The following is a 21,186-nucleotide window of genomic DNA, read 5'->3' as shown; positions in this document are numbered from 1 at the left end:
AGTAATAGAGACTTCAATACTCCATTAAAAATAATGCATAGAAGCTGGACTTTGTGGCTCACCCCTTTCATCTCAACTACCTGGGAGACTGCGGCAGGCAGACTGCTTGAGGCCAGTAGTTCAAGTCCAGCCTGGCCCGCATAGCGAAATTCCCATCTCTAAAAACAAAAATAAAGTAATGGACAGAAAAAACAGATTGGGAGCCTGAGGTGAGTTAAAGCACAAGGTCAGGAGATCGAGACCATCCTGGCCAACATCGTGAAACCCCATCTCTACTAAAAATACAAAAATTAGCTCCCGTAGTATTCAGGAGGCTGAGGCAGGGGAATTCCTTGAGCCCGGGAGGCAGGGGTTGCAGCGAGCCGAGATCAAGCCCCTGCATTCCAGCCTGGGCAACAGAACAAGACTCTGTCTCAAAAAAAACAAAAAAAAAAAAAAAAAAAAAAAAAAAAAAAAAAAAAAAAAAAAAAAAGGAGAAGAAAAGCTAAACAGAATATCAGTAAGGAAATAGATGACTTGAACAATACTATAAATAAACTGGACCTAAAGACATATATAGTATACTCCATAAGGGCTGTATATGAGAACCCCACGGCTAACAAAGATGGCATGACTTTCCACTGAGATCAGGAACAAGGTAAGACCCAGCACTTCTATTCATCATAGTAACGGAAGTTCTAGCTAGGGCGTTTCTGTACACTAAGAATGAATAGCCCAAGAATGAAATTAAGAAAATAATTCTACCCAGAATAGCATCAAAAATAATTTAATACCTAGAAATAAATTTAACCAAGGAGGTGAAAGAGATGTAAACTGAAAACTACAAAACATTGTTAAAAGAAATTAAAGACACACATAAAAAGATAGCCTGTTTTCATGAATTACAATATTTAATATTGTTAAGATAAAACTACTACCCAAAGCAATCTGCAGGTTCAGTGCAATCCCTGTTTAAATTCTAATGATGTTTATTGCAGAAATTGAAAAATTTATCCTTAAATTATATGGAGTCTTAAGAAAGTCCAAATAGCCTAAACAATCTGGAATAAAAAGAATAAAGTTGGACTCATGCTTCTTGATTTCAAAACTTTCTTTAAGGCTATAACAATCAAAAGAGTGTGGCATAAAGACAGATATATATATAATCCCAACACTTTGAGAAGCCGAGGAAGGCAGATTACTTAAGGTTGGGAGTTCAAGATCAGCCTGGCCAATATGGTGAAACCCCATCTCTACTAAAAATACAAAAGTTAGCTGGGCATGGTGGCATGCGCCTCTAGTCTCAGCTGCTTGGGAGGCTGAGGCAGAAGAATCGCTTGAACCTAGGAGGTGGAAATGAGCCAAGATCACGCCACTGCATTCCAGCCTGGGTGATAGAGTGAGACTCCATCTCAAAAGAAAAGAAAAGAAAAAAGGAAGACAGACATAAGACAGACATATAGATCAAAAGAATAGAATAGAGAGCCCAGAAATAAACCCTTGTACATATATTCAAATGATTTTCAACCAGAGTACCAAGACTATGTGGAAAGGACATCTTTTCAACAAATGGTATTGGGAAAGATGGGCACAGTGTATCCACATGGAAAGAGTGAGGTTGGGCTCTTATTTATATATATACGCACATATATATACATATATATTATACTATATATGCACATATATATACTATGTATAGTGTGCATATGTATAGTATATATATGTATATATGTATACTATATATATGTATACTGTATATATACACATCCATATATATGTATAGTATGTGTATATATGTATATTATATATACTATACATATGTGTATATATAGTATAAGAGCCCAACCTCACTCTTTATGTATATACTATATATATACATATATATGCTTTATATGTGTATATATATAGTATATATATACATATATATTATATACTTTATATATGTATATATAGTGTGTATATATGCATATATATTATATACTTTATGTATATACTATATATATAATATATATCATACTGTATATATACATATGGTATATATATGTATATATATATAGTATAAATAAGAGCCCAGCCTCACACTTTGCATGTGGATATAGACATAGTATATATAAACTAACTCAAACTGGATCAAAGGTCTAAACATAAGACTTAAAACTATAAAGGTCTTAGAAGAAAGCATAAAGGAAAAGTTTCGTGATTTGGGTTTTGCAATGATTTCTTGGATCAAAGACACCAAATGCACAGCCAATAAGAGAATAGATAGATTTAATCAAAAGTGTTTTGTGCATCAAAGGACACTATCAATAGAGTGAAAAGGCAACTCATGGATTGCAAGAAAATATTTGCAGATCATACATACATATACAAGATCAATATCGAGAATATATAAAAAACTGCCACAACTTGACAACAACAAAAGATACAAATGAGATGATTCAGAACTGGGCAAAAGATTTAAGTAGATATTTCTTCAAAGAAGATACATAAATGCATAAGATGCTCCACATCACTAATCACTAGGGAAATTTAATCCAAAGCCACAATAAGATATCATTTTACATCCATTTTAATGTATATTATCCAAAAAAAATAAGTAACAAATGTTAATGAGGTTGTGGAGAAGCTGGAACACTTATGCATTGCTGGTGGGATGTAAAATAGTGAGGCTGCTGTGGGAAACAGTTTGGCAGCTCCTCAAAAATTTAAAAATCAAATTACCATACGATCCAACAATTCCACTTCTAGATAGGTATATACCTCCAAAGAACTGAAAGCAGGGACTCAAACTATTACTAGCACATCAATGTTTATAGCAGCATTTCACAGTAACTAGAAGGTAGAAACAATCTAAACATCCATCCATGGCAAATGGACTAACAAAAGTGGACATATAAATACTAGGGAAGGTACTCAGCCTTAGAAAAGAATAAAGTTCTGATACATGCTACAATATTAATGAATCTTGAAGAAACTGTGCCGAGTAAAATAAGCCAGATACAGAAAGAGAAATACCGTGATTCTACTTATGTGAGGTACCTAGAGTAGTCAAATTGTAGAGACAAAGTGTAGTGATGGTTGCCAGGTCTGGGCATAAAAGGATTGGGGAATTATTGCTTAACAGGTATAAATTCAGTTGGTAACATGAACAAATTCCACTGGGAAGATGAAAAACAATGTCTGGGACACAGATGGTGGTGATGGCTTCACAACAATGTTAATGTGTTAAGACTTAATGCCACTGAACCGTATACTTTAAAATGGCTAAAATGGTAAGTTTTGCTATGTATATTTTACTTCAATAAGAAAGCCAAAATTATTAATGCCCCAAATAGAGAGATGAAGTAGAGGGTGCCTCCCATGTTAACCAAAATGATTTCTCTTTTAGGCAAAAAGGATAAACATTTTCTTATGAGAGTTTTTTTGTTTGTTTGTTTTTGGTATGTCGAGTCTCTTTAAATGTTTGGCAAAATGTTGAAGTTAATACGATGGGATAATTTTTTCAGTCACTTTTTAATTTACATGCATTATTTGCAACTTCTGGCTTTAGGCGGTCAAGAAAAATGTCCAAGGGGCACTAGGACTGTTAACATTGGGAGCTAATTCTGAATATTGTCTAAAGATGTTGTTTAGGGGGATAGTTTCTTGAATTTAAGCTAGCTTTAGCTTAATAATATTTTAAGGATGCAATATTTGAGTCAAAATTGTGCTTGAGGTATCCTCATACCCATTAAACGGACTACTGAATGGTAGGAATATTTTGATATTGTTGTTTTCAGATACCTGTTAAATGAACAATTGCTGCTCTCTCAGTTATAATCCACAGTTATTATCCTGGAGCCCTGCTGATATAATGGTAAGGCATTGTAAAGGGAAAGCAGTGTATAATCTAAGATTACATCTCCATTGCAGGTCTTTCTTAAAGAGAACCCAATCCCTCTCTCCCTGCCAGGTGCGCAAAGGAATTTACCTTCTGTTCACAATGACAACTTGGTGGCGCTCCTGGAGGTAAAATTCATATAAGTGTGAGAGGATCCAGGCTCTTAACATGTGGGAATGGAACCAAATCTTTTAATGTGCTTATTTCTGTTTACCTAAAAGTAAGAGGTTGGGCTGGGCACTGTGGCTCACACCTGTAATCCCAGCATTTTGGGAGGCCAAGGCAGGAGGATTGCTTGAGGCCAGGAATTCAAGACCAGCCTGGGCAACACAGTGAGACCTCCATCACTACCAAAAAAACCCACAAAAATAATTAGCCAGGCATGGTGATGCATGCTGTAGTCCTAGCTAATTGGGAAACTGAGGTGAGAGGATCACTTGATCCTAGGAGATCAGGGTTATAGTGAGCTTTGATTGCACCACTGCACTCTAGTCTTCCAGCCTGAGACACAGAGCAAGATCCTGTCTCTCCAACAACAACAAAGGAAAGTGACAACAGCTGCCCAAAAGACTCAGACCCAAGAAACCCTGGATATGAACTCTACATGGCCTTTATTAAAAGCAAAAAAGGGAGACAAGGAGTGAGCTGATACGAAGTTATTTGTCAGGAATTCTCATTTGTTATAGAAATAACACTGATTACTGATTGGCTCTACATTGTTAAGTCTAGGGTGTGGGTCATCATGTCCAGTATGACATTATTAAGTTAATTTATAGCTACTTGTGGCAATAGCAAGCAGTTTCAAGAGATGAATACGTAGCTCAAAATGACTGCTGTCTCAGTTTAATGTCTTTCTGGGCTTGATAATTTAAAAGGACTGGCATTCCTCTGTTAAAAGTTATTTTATTTTCTCATTTTCTATCAATATATCCTGTTCAGTGAAATATCTATTCAGTCCTTTAGCCCATTTTCTAATTGCATTGTTTTGTTGTTGTTGTTGACTTTTGAAAACGTTAAGAATTTTCTAGACATGAGCTCCTTGTCAGATATGGTTTCTAAGGTGTGGTTTGCAGTTTTCTCCTAGTTTTTACCTTGTCTTTTCATTACGTTAACAGGCTCTCATGCAGAGCAAAAGTTTTAAATTTTGATAAAATACAATTGCTAAATTATTATAATTGATTCTGCTTTTTGGTATCACATCTAAGAATTATTCATCAAGTCCTAGGTCCTGAAGAATTTTTCACTAAATTTCATATTTTTACATTGAGATCTGTGATCCTTTTTTGAATAAAGACATGAGGTTAGACAGGCTTTGATTGTGTTCTGGCTTAGTAAGACGGGAGACACCTCCACTTGCTGCCTTTCCTCTGGACAGCCCTCAGCCCCTCAGTCTCTACATCATCTCAACATGGCCGCCCACAGGCCAGAGTGTCTACATGGGCGCCGCCATACTGGCGCCCAGCCTAAGCCACTGAAAAGGGAGCGTGTTTGGCAAAGCGCCATGTTGACTACTGGCAACCTTCGGCCAAGGAGACTGCTGAGCGCGCGCACACCCTAGCAGCGCTGTAAGAAGTCCTGCTGGGCCTGGGAGGCATTAAGAAAAAGGAAGTGGGTCCCGTTCAGGTTCTTGCGACTGTAGTCACCTCCCGAACAAATGACCACTGACCTGAGAAAACGTAGGTGAGAGGCAGGTGAGTGGTGGGATGGCAGCATCTGTGGACTGAGCAAGAAGAATCTCTGATGTCTGTGGTGAGTCATGCGGGCAGTGATGGGGACCGTCAATGGATGGAATAGTGGGAGTCAGAGCGATCTCTTGAGAGTGAATCTGAGGAAGGAGTGAGGGTGGACTGGGGGGTCTTTGGTGGTGGATCTGCGGGCGGAGTGAGGGCGGATTGTGGGGGGTCTCTGGTGGTGGATCTGCGGGCGGAGTGAGGGCGGATTGGGGGGTCTCTGGTGGTGGATCTGCGGGCGGAGTGAGGGCGGATGGGGGGGGTCTCTGGTGGTGGATCTGCGGGCGGAGTGAGGGCGGATGGGGGGGTCTCTGGTGGTGGATCTGCGGGCGGAGTGAGGGCAGACTATGGGGTTGTGGGGGAGGATGACAGGGGACTCAGGAGGGATATGAAGAATGAATGATGTACATCTTAGCTTCCTCTTTTATATTACCGATCTGTTTACAGTTTCGTTTCTATTTCATTATCATGATATATTTTGCTAAAGATTTAAAGAATACATTACCATAGAATTGCATGTTTCCATTTCCATTTTGTTCTCTTTCATATCCAGACTAGCAGCTCCTTTATCATTACGGTTACTATATTTATATATCATTCATTCTTTCGCCCTCGCTTTAGAAAGAAGCGGGCCGGGCGTGGTGGCTCACGCCTGTAATCCCAGCACTTTGGGCCGCTGAGGCGGGCGAATCACGAGGTCAGGAATTCGAGACCAGCCTGGCCAAAATGGTGAAACCCCCGTCTCTACTAAAAATACAATTAGCTGGGCGTGGTGGCGGGCACCTGTAATCCTAGCTACTCGGGAGGCTGAGGCAGGAGAATCGTTTGAACCCAAGAGGTGGAGGTTGCAGTGAGCCCAGATCGCGCCATTGCACGCCAGCCTGGGCGACAGTGCGAGACTGCGTCTCAAAAAAAAAAAAAAAACAATCAAGCGTCTGAAAGGTTTATCTATTTTATTGGACGTTTTGAAATGCTCTTGGTTCTTTAATACTCCTACTCTTTTAATATTAAGTTTTTTCTCTTTTTCTTTTTAGGTACTTTCTATTTTTCCCCACATTTTGATGTAATTTCCTGTTCTTTCCCTTATTTTCTTAAGTTTAATGCTGGATACAGTTAATGTTGTAAAGTTTCTTTAACTACATCTTTATGAAACGTATAAATTCATCTTGATGTTTCCCTTTGATTCTTAGTTATTTAGGAGAGTTTCTTCATTCCCAAATTATTACAATATGTTTTAGCTGGGTTTTTTTTATTGTATTGTATTGTCAGAAAATGCAGACTATCAAGTCTCAACTTTTAACAATTTATCAAGATTTTCCTTGAAGCCAAGTTACTCAATGAACTTTGTTCAACAGATATAAGAGGAAAAGTATATTTTGTTGTATGGGGTAAAATTATCTTTAATTAAGTCTTGTTTGTTTGTATTCTTCAAATCTTTATCTTTCCTAATTTTGATCTACTTGTTTCATACTCTGGAAGAGATGTAATAAAAATCTCTTACTGGCCGGGCGCGGTGGCTCAAGCCTGTAATCCCAGCACTGTGGGAGGCCGAGGCGGGTGGATCACGAGGTCAAGAGATCGAGACCATCCTGGTCAACATGGTGAAACCCCGTCTTTACTAAAAATACAAAAAATTAGCTGGGCATCGTGGCGCGTGCCTGTAATCCCAGCGACTCAGGAGGCTGGGGCAGGAGAATTGCCTGAACCCGGGAGGCGGAGGTTGCGGTGAGCCGAGAACGCGCCATTGCACTCCAGCCTGGGTAACAAGAGCGAAACTCCGTCTCAAAAAAAAAAAAAAAAAAAAAAAATCTCTTACTTTAACAGTTCACTTGGCAGTTATATGTGTTTTTTTGCTAATTTTATTTGTGTATCTGAGGGACGGGCATACATACACCTACGGTTAATGGACTTTTTAAATCCTTTTTCATTTATTAAATGCTATTATTATTATAGGATCCCTTTTTTCAACCAAAAAGAAGAAAGAAAAACACTTTTTAACATCGAATTCCACGTTGATACTTACACGGCCACCCGTTTTTACTTTTATTGCATTTGGATGATGTGTCTTTGCCCAGAGCTTTATTTTGTATCCATATCTGTTTCTATGTTAGATTACCTATTTGTTTACAATAAGATACCTTTGTTGTTTTCAAATCCAACTTATCGTCTCTGTTGATAGAATTTTACCTCTATTTATTGTAATAATGATTTATCTGATTGTATGCCTTCCATTTGATGTTCACTATTTAGCTCTTTTTATTTTCTGCCTTTTCTTTATATATTTTGATTGGATGGATGAAATTTCTGCTCAGTGTTTCAATTCTGCACCCCATTTTTTTCTGTTTTTTCCTGAGATTATTAGGAATGTTTTATCGTAGGGTATTATTTTCTCTTTAGTGGCCTCTTTATCACATTGTCACATTGTCCTTTTTTGTATTTATATATATTTTGCAAGAATTATTACTGAACAGTGTTTTCCTATTGAAGATTTCTCATGAGATTCATTTCACATTTATTTGGACTACTTCTTTCGGTATTTCTCTCAAAGATATAGATACTCTGCAAGTGCTTTTATTTCTGAAAATGTCTCTCTCGCCCTGGCAGAAGAGTGGTCTTTCAGTTGCTATTTCTGACAACATTTCATTTTCAGTACTGCAAATGAAGAGTTTTCTTATTTCCTTCATTCTTTCTCTGTGAATAGTCTGGTTTTCCACACTTAGATTAGAAGTGTTTTCTATTTATAAATTTATCCTATGTATTCAATAATTTCCCCAGATTTGTTTGTTGATTGAGTTCCTGTTTGCGTGTGTGGAGGAGTTTATGGCCTAGTTTTGTCAGCGATGGGAGATGTGTTTGTGTGCTAAGGCCCCAGTGCAGGTACAGGTGTGCCTAGGACTGGGACTCTTAGGATGTCTGACGGAGATACAGGCATGGAGGCCAGTCATGGGGACATGGGATTGATTGGTAGGGAGCCAGGACCATTAGAGTAGAGGAATTGAAGGCTCTCTGATCAGGAATTGAAGGATGAATGATTCAGGGCTCATGGGCAGCAAGGCATGGGAATCAGTGAATCTGAGATTTCATTAATGGCTTTGGGAGTAGAATCACTGGGTAGGAATTGACACTTAGAGCAGATTAAAGAGTGAGAATGAGGAGTTGTGTACCCGGGTTGGTGATAACTTAAAGGGCCTGTGAAATCAGATAGTATGGTAATGTAATAGAACAGTATGTCCTTTGGATATTTTATAAAGTAGTTAAGCAGTCCACAATTATTGAATATTTAAATGTTTCTAATCTTTTTTTTTTTTTTTTTTTCTTCAAGAAATTGAGAAAGCTATAAAATTTCTTTTTTATAAACCATGTTATGGTAAAACTTTTGCACTTAAATCTTTGTACAGTATGCAATGGGATGATATTTTAATGTTGTAGCTCTAGAAATAAATTTTTAAGTAAGGTGCATGGGCACTAACTGATGTATGTGTCCATGTGTGACACTGGTACACTTCCACCTCTCATCTGTACCTCTGCCCATCTGTTTTCTCAGATCTCTGCCCCTTTGTCCGAAGAGCCAAAAATGACCAAGTCCTTGGTGAGTTCTTATTTGTTCATCTATTTATTTGTTGCTTTCTTTTACTTTTAGTGGATTTAGGAGACATCTAACCATCCCTATAGTAAGATGACAAGACTAGATAAATAAAAACTAAGATCAGAGAAAATGAAGAAGAGACTGTCAACCCAGGTCAAGTTTAGAATATATGGTCTTACATGGTTATGAACTTTGAACTGTTAAATTGTCTCTGCTCTTCCTGAAAGACATAGCAATAATGGAAATTGGATACATGGTTTATATTGTTAACAAGTAATTTATCATGGTTCTTGATGTTTGAGAAACTTTTTGAGAGATCTTCAGATGGATAATGACAGAACAGTCTTCAACAGTAACCCTGTTGAAAGTGCACCAACAGGCCAGACTCGGTGGCTCACACCTGTAATCCCAGCACTTTGGGAGGCCAAGGTGGGTGGATCGCCTGAGGTCAGGAGTTCGAGACCAACCTGGCTAACATGGTGAAACCCCGTCTCCACTAAAAATACAAAATTTAGCCAGGCATGTTGGCGGGCACCTGTAATCCCAGCTACTCAGAAGGCTGAGGCAGGATAATTGCCCGAACTTGGAAGTTGGAGGTTGCAGTGAGCCGAGATTGTGCCATTGCACTTCAGCCTGGGCGACAAGAGCGAAACTCTGTCTCAAGAAAGAAAAAAAGAGAGAGAGAGAGAGAGAAGGAAGGGAGGAAGGGAGGAAGGAAGGGAGGGAAGAAAGGAGGGAGGAGGGAAGGGAGGAAGGGAGGGAGGGAGGAAGGAAGGAGCACTAACAGTTTTTCTGTTTTTGTCTTAGAGAAAAGTGCTTCTGACACTTTACTTGCATTTGAATTCAGATTCTGATTTAGTAGATATGGGATGGAATATGAGAATTTTTATTTCTCACAAATTTCCACAGAATATCAGTGCTCCTTGTCCAAAGACTACTTTCTGAAACAATCTTGTTGAGGTTTTATCATGAATGGGAGTTGAATTTTGTTAAATGCTTTTTCCGTACCAACTGATGTGATCATGTGATTTTACTTCTTGAGTCTGTTGGTTTGGTAGAGTACATTGATTGATTTTTGAATATTGAACCAGCCTTGCATCTGTGGAATAAACTCCACTTGATTGTGGTATATACTTTTAAATTATTTATATTTACTAATATTTTGTTAAGGATTTTTGTATCATATTTATGAAGGGTATCACTCTTTCTTTTTCCTTTTCTTTCTTTTCTTTTCTTCTTTCTTTCTTCTTTTGGTACTATTTCTGGTTTAGGTATCAGGATAACCCTGGCCTCATAAGTTGGAATGTGTTCTTTTATATTGATTATTCTGCCAGAAATTGTGGATGGTTTGTGTTTTCTTTTTCTGTACCTTGTCCAATTTTTGTGTCAGGGAAATCATAGCCTCACATAATAAACTGGGAAGTATTCCCTTTTCTCCTGTTTTCTGGGGAAAAAAACTGTATAGAATTGATGTTAATTATGTTAATTCTTTACATAGTTGGTAGAATTCTCCAGAGAAACTATCTGGGCCTAAAGATTTCTTTTTTGGAAGTTTTAAGATTAAAAGCTCAGTTTCTTTAAGAGTTATAGGGCTATTTACATTGTCTATGTAATATTGAGAGGGTTGTGGTAGTTTGTGTGTTTTCAGGAACTGGTCTCTTTCATCTAAGCTGTCAAATTTATATGTGCAGGGTTGGTGGTGGTTGTCTTAGTCAGCTCAGGCTGCCATAACGGAGTACCATAGAGTGGGTGGACTAAACAACAAAAATGTATTGGAAGGCTAGAACTCAAAGATCAGGGTGCAAGCATGGTCAGGTTCTGATGAGGGCTGTCTTCCTGGCTTGTAGAAGGAAACCTTCTCACTGTATGCTCACAGGCCTTTCCCCAGTGACTGCCTGCCTGCCTATGGAGAGAGAATCTCTCTCTATAAGGCCACCTGTCTTACCAGATTAGGACCCCTACCTCATTTAACCGTAATTACTTCTTAAAAGCCCTATCTCCAAATACAGTTACATTAGGATTAGGGCCTAAACATGAATTTTTGGAGGACTCACCTCAGTCCATGTGTTCTTTTATATTGATTATTCTGCCAGAGATTGTGTATAGTTTGTGTTTTCTTAGCAGTAAGATATAGCAGTGAAATCTTTTCTATTTACCAATATTTTTATTCTTTCTATCGTTCTTTCTTCCTGATGTGACAGATTCTTTTATCATTTTTGTTTGTTTACTGCATGTTAATTTTCTATTGCTGCTGTAATAACTTATCACAAATTTAGTTGCTTAAAATAACACATTTTTTTTTTACAGTTCTATATTTTAGAAAGCCAGCATGGGTCTCACTGAGCTAAAATCAAGGTGTCAAGAGGACAGTAGTCCTTTCTACAGGGTGTAAGAAAGAATCTATCTATTTCTATTTTCTATGGCTTTTCTAGCTTCTATTGGGTGCTCATATTTCAGTTTGTAGCCCCTTCCTCCAACTTCAAAACCATCAACATTGTATCTCTCTGACCACTCTTTTGTAATTGCATCTTTCTATGACTCTCTTTTATTGCCTCCTGCTTTAACTTTAAAAAAAAATTTGTGATTATATTCAGCCCACCCAGATTATCCAAGATAATTAATCTCCCTATTTTAAGGACAGTGGATTAGCCACCTAGATTTGATCTGAAACCTGAATTCTCTTTTGCCATGTAACCTAACATATTCACTGTAAGATTTATTCTCTGTAAGGTTTATTGCCAAGTTTAAAATGAGGATACTGAGGCCTGCATGAGAACAATTAGACACCAATTTATTCGGCTCCTGGGCAAGATTCTGTGGTCCCAGGGGAAGAGGCCAGGGAAGTCATGCCCGACTCTTCTGGGCGTGGGGTTTCATAGGGAGGGAAGGCACTCTGATTGGCTGTGGAGAACAGGACGTCGATGTAGCGAGCTGCTATAGGTAGGTAGGCGGGATTTCCGGTGAGCGGGCTGGATGGGACCATACGCTATTGGGCAGGTTTTGTGGGGGCTTCTTTTAAATTTTGGCGGGGTTTTTCCAACGGCTGGCTAGGTGCCAAGTGCAGAGTTTAGTGTGGAGTGCAGATCCTGGTGCTGAGTGCAGAGGGGATTTCCAAGGACAGGCTAGGTGCCAAGTGCAGAGTTTAGTGTTGAGTGCAGAGGTGGGCGTGGCGAAGCTAAATGCTGAGTGCAGATTCTGGTGACGTAATTTCAGGCATGGAGAGGGATGGGCGTGTCTGAGCTCCCAGCGAGGCAACCGGCCTTACATTCACAATTTCTGGGAATTAGGATGTGAACATCTTTGGGGAGCCATTGTTATTAGTATCACACACTGTCATTCAATTTGTTTTTCTCCCATAGGTGATGTGTAGTTTCTCTCTGAATGCTTTCAGCATTCTTTCTTTGTCTGTAGTTTTCAGATGTTTACTATGATTCTTTCTTAGTGCGAATTTCTTTGGTTTTATCCTTTTTGGGATTTGTTCAGCTTCTATCTGTAAGTGTATATCTTTTTGGAAGTTTCAGAAATTTTCATTCATCATTTCTTCAAATTCTTGTTCAGCCCCCATTCCTTTCTCTTCTTTTTCTGGAACTCCACTAAGACAAATGTTAGATTTTTTGTTATTGTCCCACATGTCTCTGAGGTTCTGTTCATTTTTATCTCACTCTGTTTTCTCTCCATTCTTTAGATTAGATCATTTCTATTTTATTTGCAGGTACTCAGAATAGTTCTTCTGTTGTCTCCATTATTTTGAGCCCATCTATTGAGTTTTAATGTTGGTTATTTTTTTTAGTCCTAAAATTTTCATTTAGTTTCTTCACCTCTTCTCTTTTGTTGAAATTTTTTTCAATTATTTCAAGTGTGTTCATATGCTTGTTAAAACATTTTTATGAGGACTACTTTAAAATCCTTATGAAATGATTCCAATACATGCATCACTTCAGTTTTAGCATCTGTTGATTGGTCATTTCCTTATTCAAGTTGAGGTTTTTCTGGTTCTTGGTTATACAAACGATTTTCTAATGTCTTGTGGAAACCTTGGGCATTATGAGACTCTAGATCTTATTTGAGTCTTTTCTTTTAGCAGGCGTCCTCTGGGCCAGTGGGGAATTGGGGAGCCTTGCTGTATTACTGCCAGGTGGGTGTGAATTTGCAGGTTCCCTGCTTGAACTCTAACAACAGTTGTTGGGGAGAAAGACACCTCATTACTGCTAGGTGGGATTGATAGTTCGGGCTCCCCAGTAAGCTTCTGGTGACATCACCTTGTCTGAAAGAAGGAGAGGGTACCTTGTTTCTGCTCTTCATGCTGTCTTCTCTGATATTGTTAGGGTGGATGGGGCCTAATTACCTCTCAGAGGGATGAAGGTCTTGGATTTTCACTTGGCCTCTTCTCACACCATACCTTTGGTGATGGGAAGAGTGTCTCATTACTGCTAGCTAGGAATGAAAGTCCAGCCCTGATGTGGCTCCCACTGGCATGGCAGGAAAGCTACCCAGTACCATGGGGCAGAAATAAAAGTCCCAGCTCCCCATTTGGCTTTTTCTCATCCTACCCTACTGCAGTGGAGGGACATCCCAAGAAAGCCAGGCAAATACAGGAGCCTAGGCTACCCACTGAGTCTTTGCTGGTAAGAGATGAATCAAGCCCACAGTTTTTGTTGTTTTATCATCTGTGGTGTTTGGATGGAATAGGTTTTGTGTAAAAGTTTTTTTATTTTTCTCTGTTGACCTTTTCCTGGTTTTTGGCTAAAGACAGCACTTTTTTCCGGGCCTTTTTGTATACATTTGTTGGTGTTTCTGCATTGTAGGTTTTTCGAACAACTGGTCAAAGCTATCTATATAGGCCAAAAGATACGGAGAACTCATTACTGTTTAGTTCCCTGGTTCCTGAGGCCCCTAGCCAGGGTGCCTTTTTTTCTTTACCATTCAGAGTCTCCATATGTTGGTTTGATGAATAATGTCTTTGGTTTGTAGGTAAACTTAACAGGGTGAGTCGAGACAACTGCATCTACTCTGTCTTTCCAGGAGTGGAATCCAGTTTATTGATTGTTAACGGAGGACTTCATACATTAAGCATAGTCTTATATGTTTTGTTCAAGTATAACTACCTCTTTGTCCTTTGCATTTTAACTTTTAAAAGTAAGTATTTCATTTTGAATGTCATGAAGGTTTTACTTATATTTACTTAGTCAGATCGTTTTTTGGGGCTTTTTAGAAAAAAAACAGTTGTCATCTACTCTCTTCACCTTCAAATTTCAGCTTCTCAAAGGTAATCACTTTGAACTCAGTTTAGTATCTTTTGCTGTTTTCTTTCATATGTCTAAATAGCATGTTTGTATTACTATTTCTAGGCTTTCAGTTTTAAGTATTTATCTACAGACAACACAATGGAAAATAAGGAATTAGCTCTCTTTCAGACACTCAGGCCCTCAATACGCACGTGCACATTTCTCAGGTACCCTCCTTCTAATATGGGTATTTATTTATTTATTTATTTAGTAGTGATAGGATTCCATCATGTTGCCCAGGCTGGTCTAGAACTCCTGGGCTCAAGCGATCCACCCACCTAGGCCTCCCTAAGTGCTGGAATTACAGGCATGAGCCATCACACACATGGCCTAATATGGGTATATCATAATTTGGGGTAAATCAATAAGCCGTATTTTATTATGATGATTATATTTTAACAATATTCACAAGTGGGCCATATACTTTTTATGCAGTGCTTTTTGTTTTACCTGAAATTAATAAATGTCTGGCTTAATTATTTTTTTGTTTTCCATATATACATGTACGATATATATTATACATATCACTAATTCATCTTTCTTCCCAATATCTTCTCAATATATAATAATTGAAGTAATATAAACATTAATGTAGTGATTACTATATGCCAGGCACTATAAGCATTCTTTCTCTATTAACTAATTTAGTCACAACCCCTGTGAGTTATTGCTATAGTTTGGATATTTATCCTCTCCAAATCTCATGCTGAAATTTGATCCCCAGAACCGGGTGTGGTGGCTTGTGTGTAATTCCAGCTACTCAGGAAGCCAAGGTGGGAGGATCACTTGAGGCCAGGAGTTTGAGATCAGCCTAGATAATATAGCAAGACCTTATCTCTTAAATAAATAAAAAGAAATTTTAAAAACAAAAGAGAAGTTTGATCCCCATGTGGAAGTAGGGCAGAATGTGAAGTGTTTGGGTCGTGACAGATCCCTCATGAATAGATTAATGCCCTCTCTGAGGAGGTGGTGAGTTCTCAATCTTATGAGATCCATGAGGGTTGGTTGTTGAGAAGACCCTGCTGTTGGGAACCAACGCAACCCTGTACGTGGGTGCCCCGTGTCCCAGCGGTGACTAGGGAGTGAGAAAAGAAGTAAGACAGAGACAAGAATAGAAGTTCACAGCCTGGGTCCAGGGGTCCAACGCATTCTCACACGGGGTGATCCACATTGGCATGGAGCTCTGGGCTCCACACGCTTTTTATTGGGTGCATTATCTTGTTAATCTTGCGGGCTGTGGGGAAGGGGGTTAAGAAGGAAGACAGCTGGGGGAAGAGCATGTGTCTACAGCATTCAATAGCAAATGTGGTTCTTCTAAGAAATACTAAGGACACTGAGTTTTTACCACCCATTGTCTATCCAGGTGCATTGGCAAAGAGGCATAGTGGATAAGGCACCATAAGGTCTGACCACACACAATACATCAAGGGGTTTTTACCTCCCAAGCATTGTGGACACAGAGCAATCAGAATTACTCCATATTCTGAGAGCATAGGCAGAATATGTGGCATTCCGGTGATCTCTGCCCTGCAAGACTTTCCTGTCCTGTAAGCTCCCATCTGTAAAGACCCTCCCGAGTCTTATGAGCAGAGGTTGCATTCCTTCCCAGGGTTCTTGCACAAGCCCTCTTTAAGAGACCCTCATGCAAACTCAGTGTTGGGAAGAGATGTGGGACCAAAGCAGTTTTTCTTGCTCTGCAACCACACTGCAACGTTCCATGGTTTAAAGTGCTCTCAGATGGTCTTTACTACACATCTTTTCCTACACCCTGCCACCTCCAATTCGCTCTCTCTTTCTTCCTCTCTTGCCATATGATCTCTGCACACACCGGCTTCTCTTCCCCTTATGCCATGAGTGGAAACAGCTTGAAGGCCCTCCCCAGGTGCAGATGCTGATGCCATGCCTCTTGCACAGCCTGCAGAAGCATGAGCCAAATAAACATCTTGTTTTTAAATAAATTACCCAGGCTCACGTATTCTTTCATAGCAATGCTAAACAAAGACAGCTATCTATAATCATTATTCTCATTTCACAGAGGAGGAAATCTGTTAAGAGAGAGGTAATTTGCCCAAGATCACACAGCTCCTCAATAACAAAGCCAGGAATAAGACCCAGGCAGTTGGCTCTAGATTACATGCTATTCATTTCAGCTCTTTAAAGAAACTGCTCTTGGATTTGTCAACTTGCTCGTAGTTAGTCTCTGTCTGAACCTTAGCTACTGGCATGGGCTGTCCCTTCCAGATGATACTGGGAATTCTCTTCATGTTTCTCAAACATTAGATCTCTTGAGTCTCAAGAAGCCAGGTAAGACATGGAAATGGATTGTCCTATAGAGTCTCCAGAAAGAACCTTGACTTTAGGCCAGTAGGACCCTTTTTGGACGTATACCTCCAGAACAGTGACAAATTTGTGTTGTTTAAAGGCCAAAGAATGCAGGTGGCCTGTAGAAGCCGGAAAAATCAAGGAAATTGATATTCCCTTAGAACCTCCAGAAGGAATACAGCCCTATTGACACCCAGATACAAGCCTAAGTATAAATCATTTAGGTGTCTCTAAGACTACCCTCATTTATGACAGAAACTGCAAGCCCGGGAGTCTCCAAGATCACCCTCAGTTTCAATAATTCATGAGAAGGACTTACACAACTCAGGAAAGCCATTATACTCATGCTTACAGTTCATTACAGGAAGAGGGCGTATATTAAAATCAGCCCAGGAAGAAGTGCATCAGTGCAGTATCAAGGAAAGTTTCAGGTTATTGAGTTTCTCATTAGTATTGTATTTTTAATTTCAAGGACGCTGTTGGTTTTTTTTTTTCTCCAAGGTGGAGTTTCACTCTTGTTGCCCAGGCTGGAGTACAATGGTGCAATATCGGCTCACCCCAACCTCCCCCTCCTGCCTCAGCCTCCCAAGTAGCTGGAATTACAGGCATGCACCACCATATTGAGCTAATTTTCTATTTTTAGTAGAGACAGGGTTTCTCCATATTGGTCAGGCTGATCTCAAACTCCCAACCTCAGGTGATCTGCCCACCTCGGCCTCCCAAACTGCTGCGATTATAGATGTGAGCCACTGTGGCCAGCCCCCATCATCTAGGTTTTAAGCCCCATATGCATTAGCTATTTGTCCTATTGTTTTCCCTCCTCTCACCCCCTACCCCTCAACAGGCCCCAGTGTGTCTTTTTCCCCTCCCTGTGTCTGTGTGTTTTCATTGTTCAACTCCCACTTATGAGTGACAACACGCAGTGTTTGGTTTTCTGTTCCTGTGTTAGTTTGCTGAGAATGATGGCTTCCAGTTTCATCCATGTCCCTGCAAAGGTCATGAACTCATTCTTTTTTATGGCAGTATAGTGTTCGGTGTTGTATATATACCACATTTTCTTTATCCAGTCTATTGGCATTTGGGTTGGCTCCCTGTCTTTGCTATTGTAAATAGTACTGCAATAAACATATGTGTGCATGTGTCTTTATAGTAGAATGATTTATATTCCTTTGGGTATATACCAGTAATGGGATTGCTGGGTCAAATGGTATTTTTGGTTCTAGATCCTTGAGGAATCCCCATACTGTCTTCCATAATGGTTGAACTAATTTACATTCCCACCAACAGTGTAAAAGTGTTCCTATTTCTCCACAACCTCACCTGCATCTTCTTGGTAGTCTTAAACACAAATCTGATCATCTTTTCTCTACGTATAAAATGCTTTAATGGCAGTCCATTATCTATTAGAGCAAGGAAGATAGTTGCATAATGTCATGCTAATATACCTCTACTGAAATTTCCTCATAAACACCTTTCCTTCACTGCATACAGGCCTCCCATTATGCAGACTAATAAGTAGTTCCCTGAATTTATCATGTATTTTTCTGCCTTTATACCATTGCTCATGCTGCTCCCTTCTAAAAATCACTTTGCCCTACTCTGCTTGCATTAAACATGTCATCTCCCAAGACTAAACTTAAGTTTCATCAACTGTACAGAACTTAGTCTTACACTCCATGAGAAATCTTCTTCTCTCCATTTGGGGTCATGCTATACTTTGCACATCTATTATGCTCTTTATAATATCTTAGAAAATTGTTGTATCTTGAGCATATTGAAGCATATTGTGTGAAGTTGTGAAGATGTTCACTACATAAAGTTAGTAAGTATATGGCAGATAATTCCTCAGAATTACCTAAGTAATTATGCTTAGTAAATATATGGCAGTTAATTCCTTTTTCTTTTTTATTTTTTTTTCAGACTTCTTTCTTAACTACCAATGACAGGTAATCCCTCAGAATTCAGTTTCAGAGAACTTAATCAGAGCCTATTTTATTTTCACTGGATATTGAATTCAATATTGCCAGCTCTTTCCCTTCAGCACTTGAAAAATGTGGTGTCACTTCCTTTTGATATCTGTGGTTTTTATTGAGAAATTCACTCTTGCTCAAATTGCCCTTTCCCTACAGGTAATGTGTCATTTCTCTCTGACTGTTGTTCTATTCTTGAATCTGGATATTATAAATCTTATAATGTATCTAGACATGGATTTATTTGAGGTTTTCTTTTTGAAGATTTGGTCAGCTACTTGAATCTGTACATTTATGCCTTTTACCAAATTTGGGAGGTTTTCAGCTATTGTTTCTTCATATCTTTTTCCGGTCTCCCATCCTACTTTTTCTTTCCTTCTAGGACTGATGAAATGATTGTTGGCTATTCTGTTATTGTCCCACTGGGTCCCTTAGGCTGTATTCAGCCTAAGAGAATTGATGAAACAATCATTTCATCAATTATTTTTTCTATTGTTCAGATTGGATTATTTCTATTTATGTATCTTACAGGTAACTGAGGTAACTGATTCTTTTCTTTGGATCTCCATTCTGCTGTTGAAATCATCCAGTGAGGTTTTTAATTTCACTTACTGTATTTTTTGGTTCTAAAATTTTCCTTTTGTTCTTCCTTATACCTTCTGTTTCTTTGCTGAGAATGTATATATTTCCACTTGATTCAAGACTATTTACAGCTGTTTGTTGCAACACTTTTAGTTAGCTACTTTAAATCCTTGTCAAATAACTCCAATATCGGATTTATCTCAGTGTTGCTATCTGTTGATGCTCTTTTCTTATTTAATTTGAGCTTTTCTTGGTTCTTAAGATGATGAATAATTTTGGATTTATTCAGGACATTCTCAATATCATGTTATGAGATTTTGTTTCTCTTTAAATCTTCTATTTTAGCCATTGTCAACATATTTAGGTTTAGAGTGTATGTCTTAAGTCTATTTTTATGGGCTGTAGTTAAAATTCAACTTAGTTTTGAAAGTCTTTGCAGTTCTAATCTGGTCTCTCATTTTTATGCTACCCAGAAGCCAATTTGAAACCTGGAGAGTACCCCACAACCTGAAAGCTTTTTCTTGTTGATTTTGATTGATTTTATACATGGGCTGCTCGTAGGTGTGTCCAGGGCATCATGCACATATTTAAAGGACCCTTTTTTCTAACTTTCTCCATAATCCACCTCCACTTTCTGTTGGAGAAAGTGGGAACTTCTTTGCTGTCATTCACTTAATTTGGGGTAGGGTTAGTCAACACAATCTCTACAATGCCTGCTGGAGAGGTAAGAGAGGTGCTACCTCTCTTTGAGCTAATGCAGTTGGAATGGTTGAGAGAGCTCCACTCCACCATCTTAGCAGTCACACTGTTTAGTGAAGAAGGCAAAGGATGAATCTTCTTTTGTAGTTTTCACCTCCAGTGTACTGTGGTGCAGTAAAGGATTAACTTTGCCCAGAGAGAGGTTTGGCTTTTGCATTCATCTCCTGGGAGGTAACCTCTAAATCTTTGGAATGTCCTGCAGGCCTTGCTTGGGCCATGCAAGATAATATATAACAACAATGTGATTTATGGTTGGAGCTTTAGGCCGCACGGAATATTCTATGCCAACATGTGGTTTATAGTGGGATACCTTTGGCCATGCAGTATCAGCTCTGCAGGGGCAGGCAACTAAGATTAGCCACAGTGGGAATCATTCATGTCCAGATAGTCAAGTCTCGGTAAAAACTCTGGGCATCAAAGCTCAAGTGAACTTCCCTACTTGGCAATACTCCATGCGTATTATCATCACACATTATTGCTGGGAGAAGTAAGTGCTGTCCATATGGCTCCACTGGGAGAAAACCACTGGAATTCACACCTGGAACTCTCCTTGAACCTGCACTAAGCACATCTTTCCTTGGCTGATTTTAATCTATATCCTTTCATTGTAAAACCAATGTATAATGCCATAGCCATGAGTGTAATGGCTTTTCTAATTTCTGTGAGTTCTTCCAGTGAATTATGGAACCTGAGGGTGGTCTCAAGGACCCTTGACTTGGAATTGGTGTCAGAAGTACAGGTGATCCTGGGAAATCCTTCTGCTTGCAGTAGGTGTCAGAAGTGAGGGTGCTCTTGGGTACTTCTGAACTTCGTAGGTATGTATAGTCAAAAGGTCCCAGCCTGCAGTGCTGCCCTATTTCAAATTATTTGGCTAGAAAGTGTGTGCTTTGGGGAGGCCTTTTTTTGTCTGTGCCCATTGATTTTTCCAGGTTGCAAACTACTCTAGTGTTCATTTGGCAGTATGTAGGAGCTCCCTCTCTCCCTCTAAGCAATCCTAGGGAACTCACTACTGTGTTGTTTTTTAAGTCCTTAGGCTCTACTTTCTTTTCTCCACCAGTGAGTCTTCTGATACATGCCTTATGTATTTTTCTAG

General features: G+C 39.1%; 1 protein-coding gene across 14 annotated transcripts in view; it reads left to right on the top strand.

Annotated features, from left to right (window-relative positions):
• Nucleotides 1-21,186, top strand: part of ZNF484 (zinc finger protein 484) — a 442,175-nt gene that overhangs the window by 408,837 nt on the left and 12,152 nt on the right. Inside the window, exons 1-3 of one of the 14 annotated variants that reach the window (XM_017516624.2) lie at nucleotides 5,384-5,550; nucleotides 9,134-9,178; nucleotides 13,260-13,310. In XM_017516624.2, coding sequence (XP_017372113.1) covers nucleotides 9,164-9,178; nucleotides 13,260-13,310 — 66 coding nt within the window. In that variant the 5' untranslated portion in view covers nucleotides 5,384-5,550; nucleotides 9,134-9,163. Of the gene's footprint in view, nucleotides 1-5,383; nucleotides 5,609-7,141; nucleotides 7,159-7,387; nucleotides 9,179-13,256; nucleotides 13,311-21,186 lie in introns of those variants that run through there. The other 13 variants (XM_017516623.2, XM_017516621.2, XM_017516620.2 and 10 more) reach the window with 13 other exon arrangements.

The sequence above is a fragment of the Cebus imitator genome, unplaced genomic scaffold (genome assembly GCF_001604975.1).
Source record: "Cebus imitator isolate Cc_AM_T3 unplaced genomic scaffold, Cebus_imitator-1.0 Scaffold598, whole genome shotgun sequence".
In the NCBI taxonomy this organism is placed as follows: domain Eukaryota; kingdom Metazoa; phylum Chordata; class Mammalia; order Primates; family Cebidae; genus Cebus; species Cebus imitator.
The sequence above is the reverse complement of the archived record's forward strand: the minus strand, read 5'-3'. Positions and strand labels throughout refer to the sequence as shown.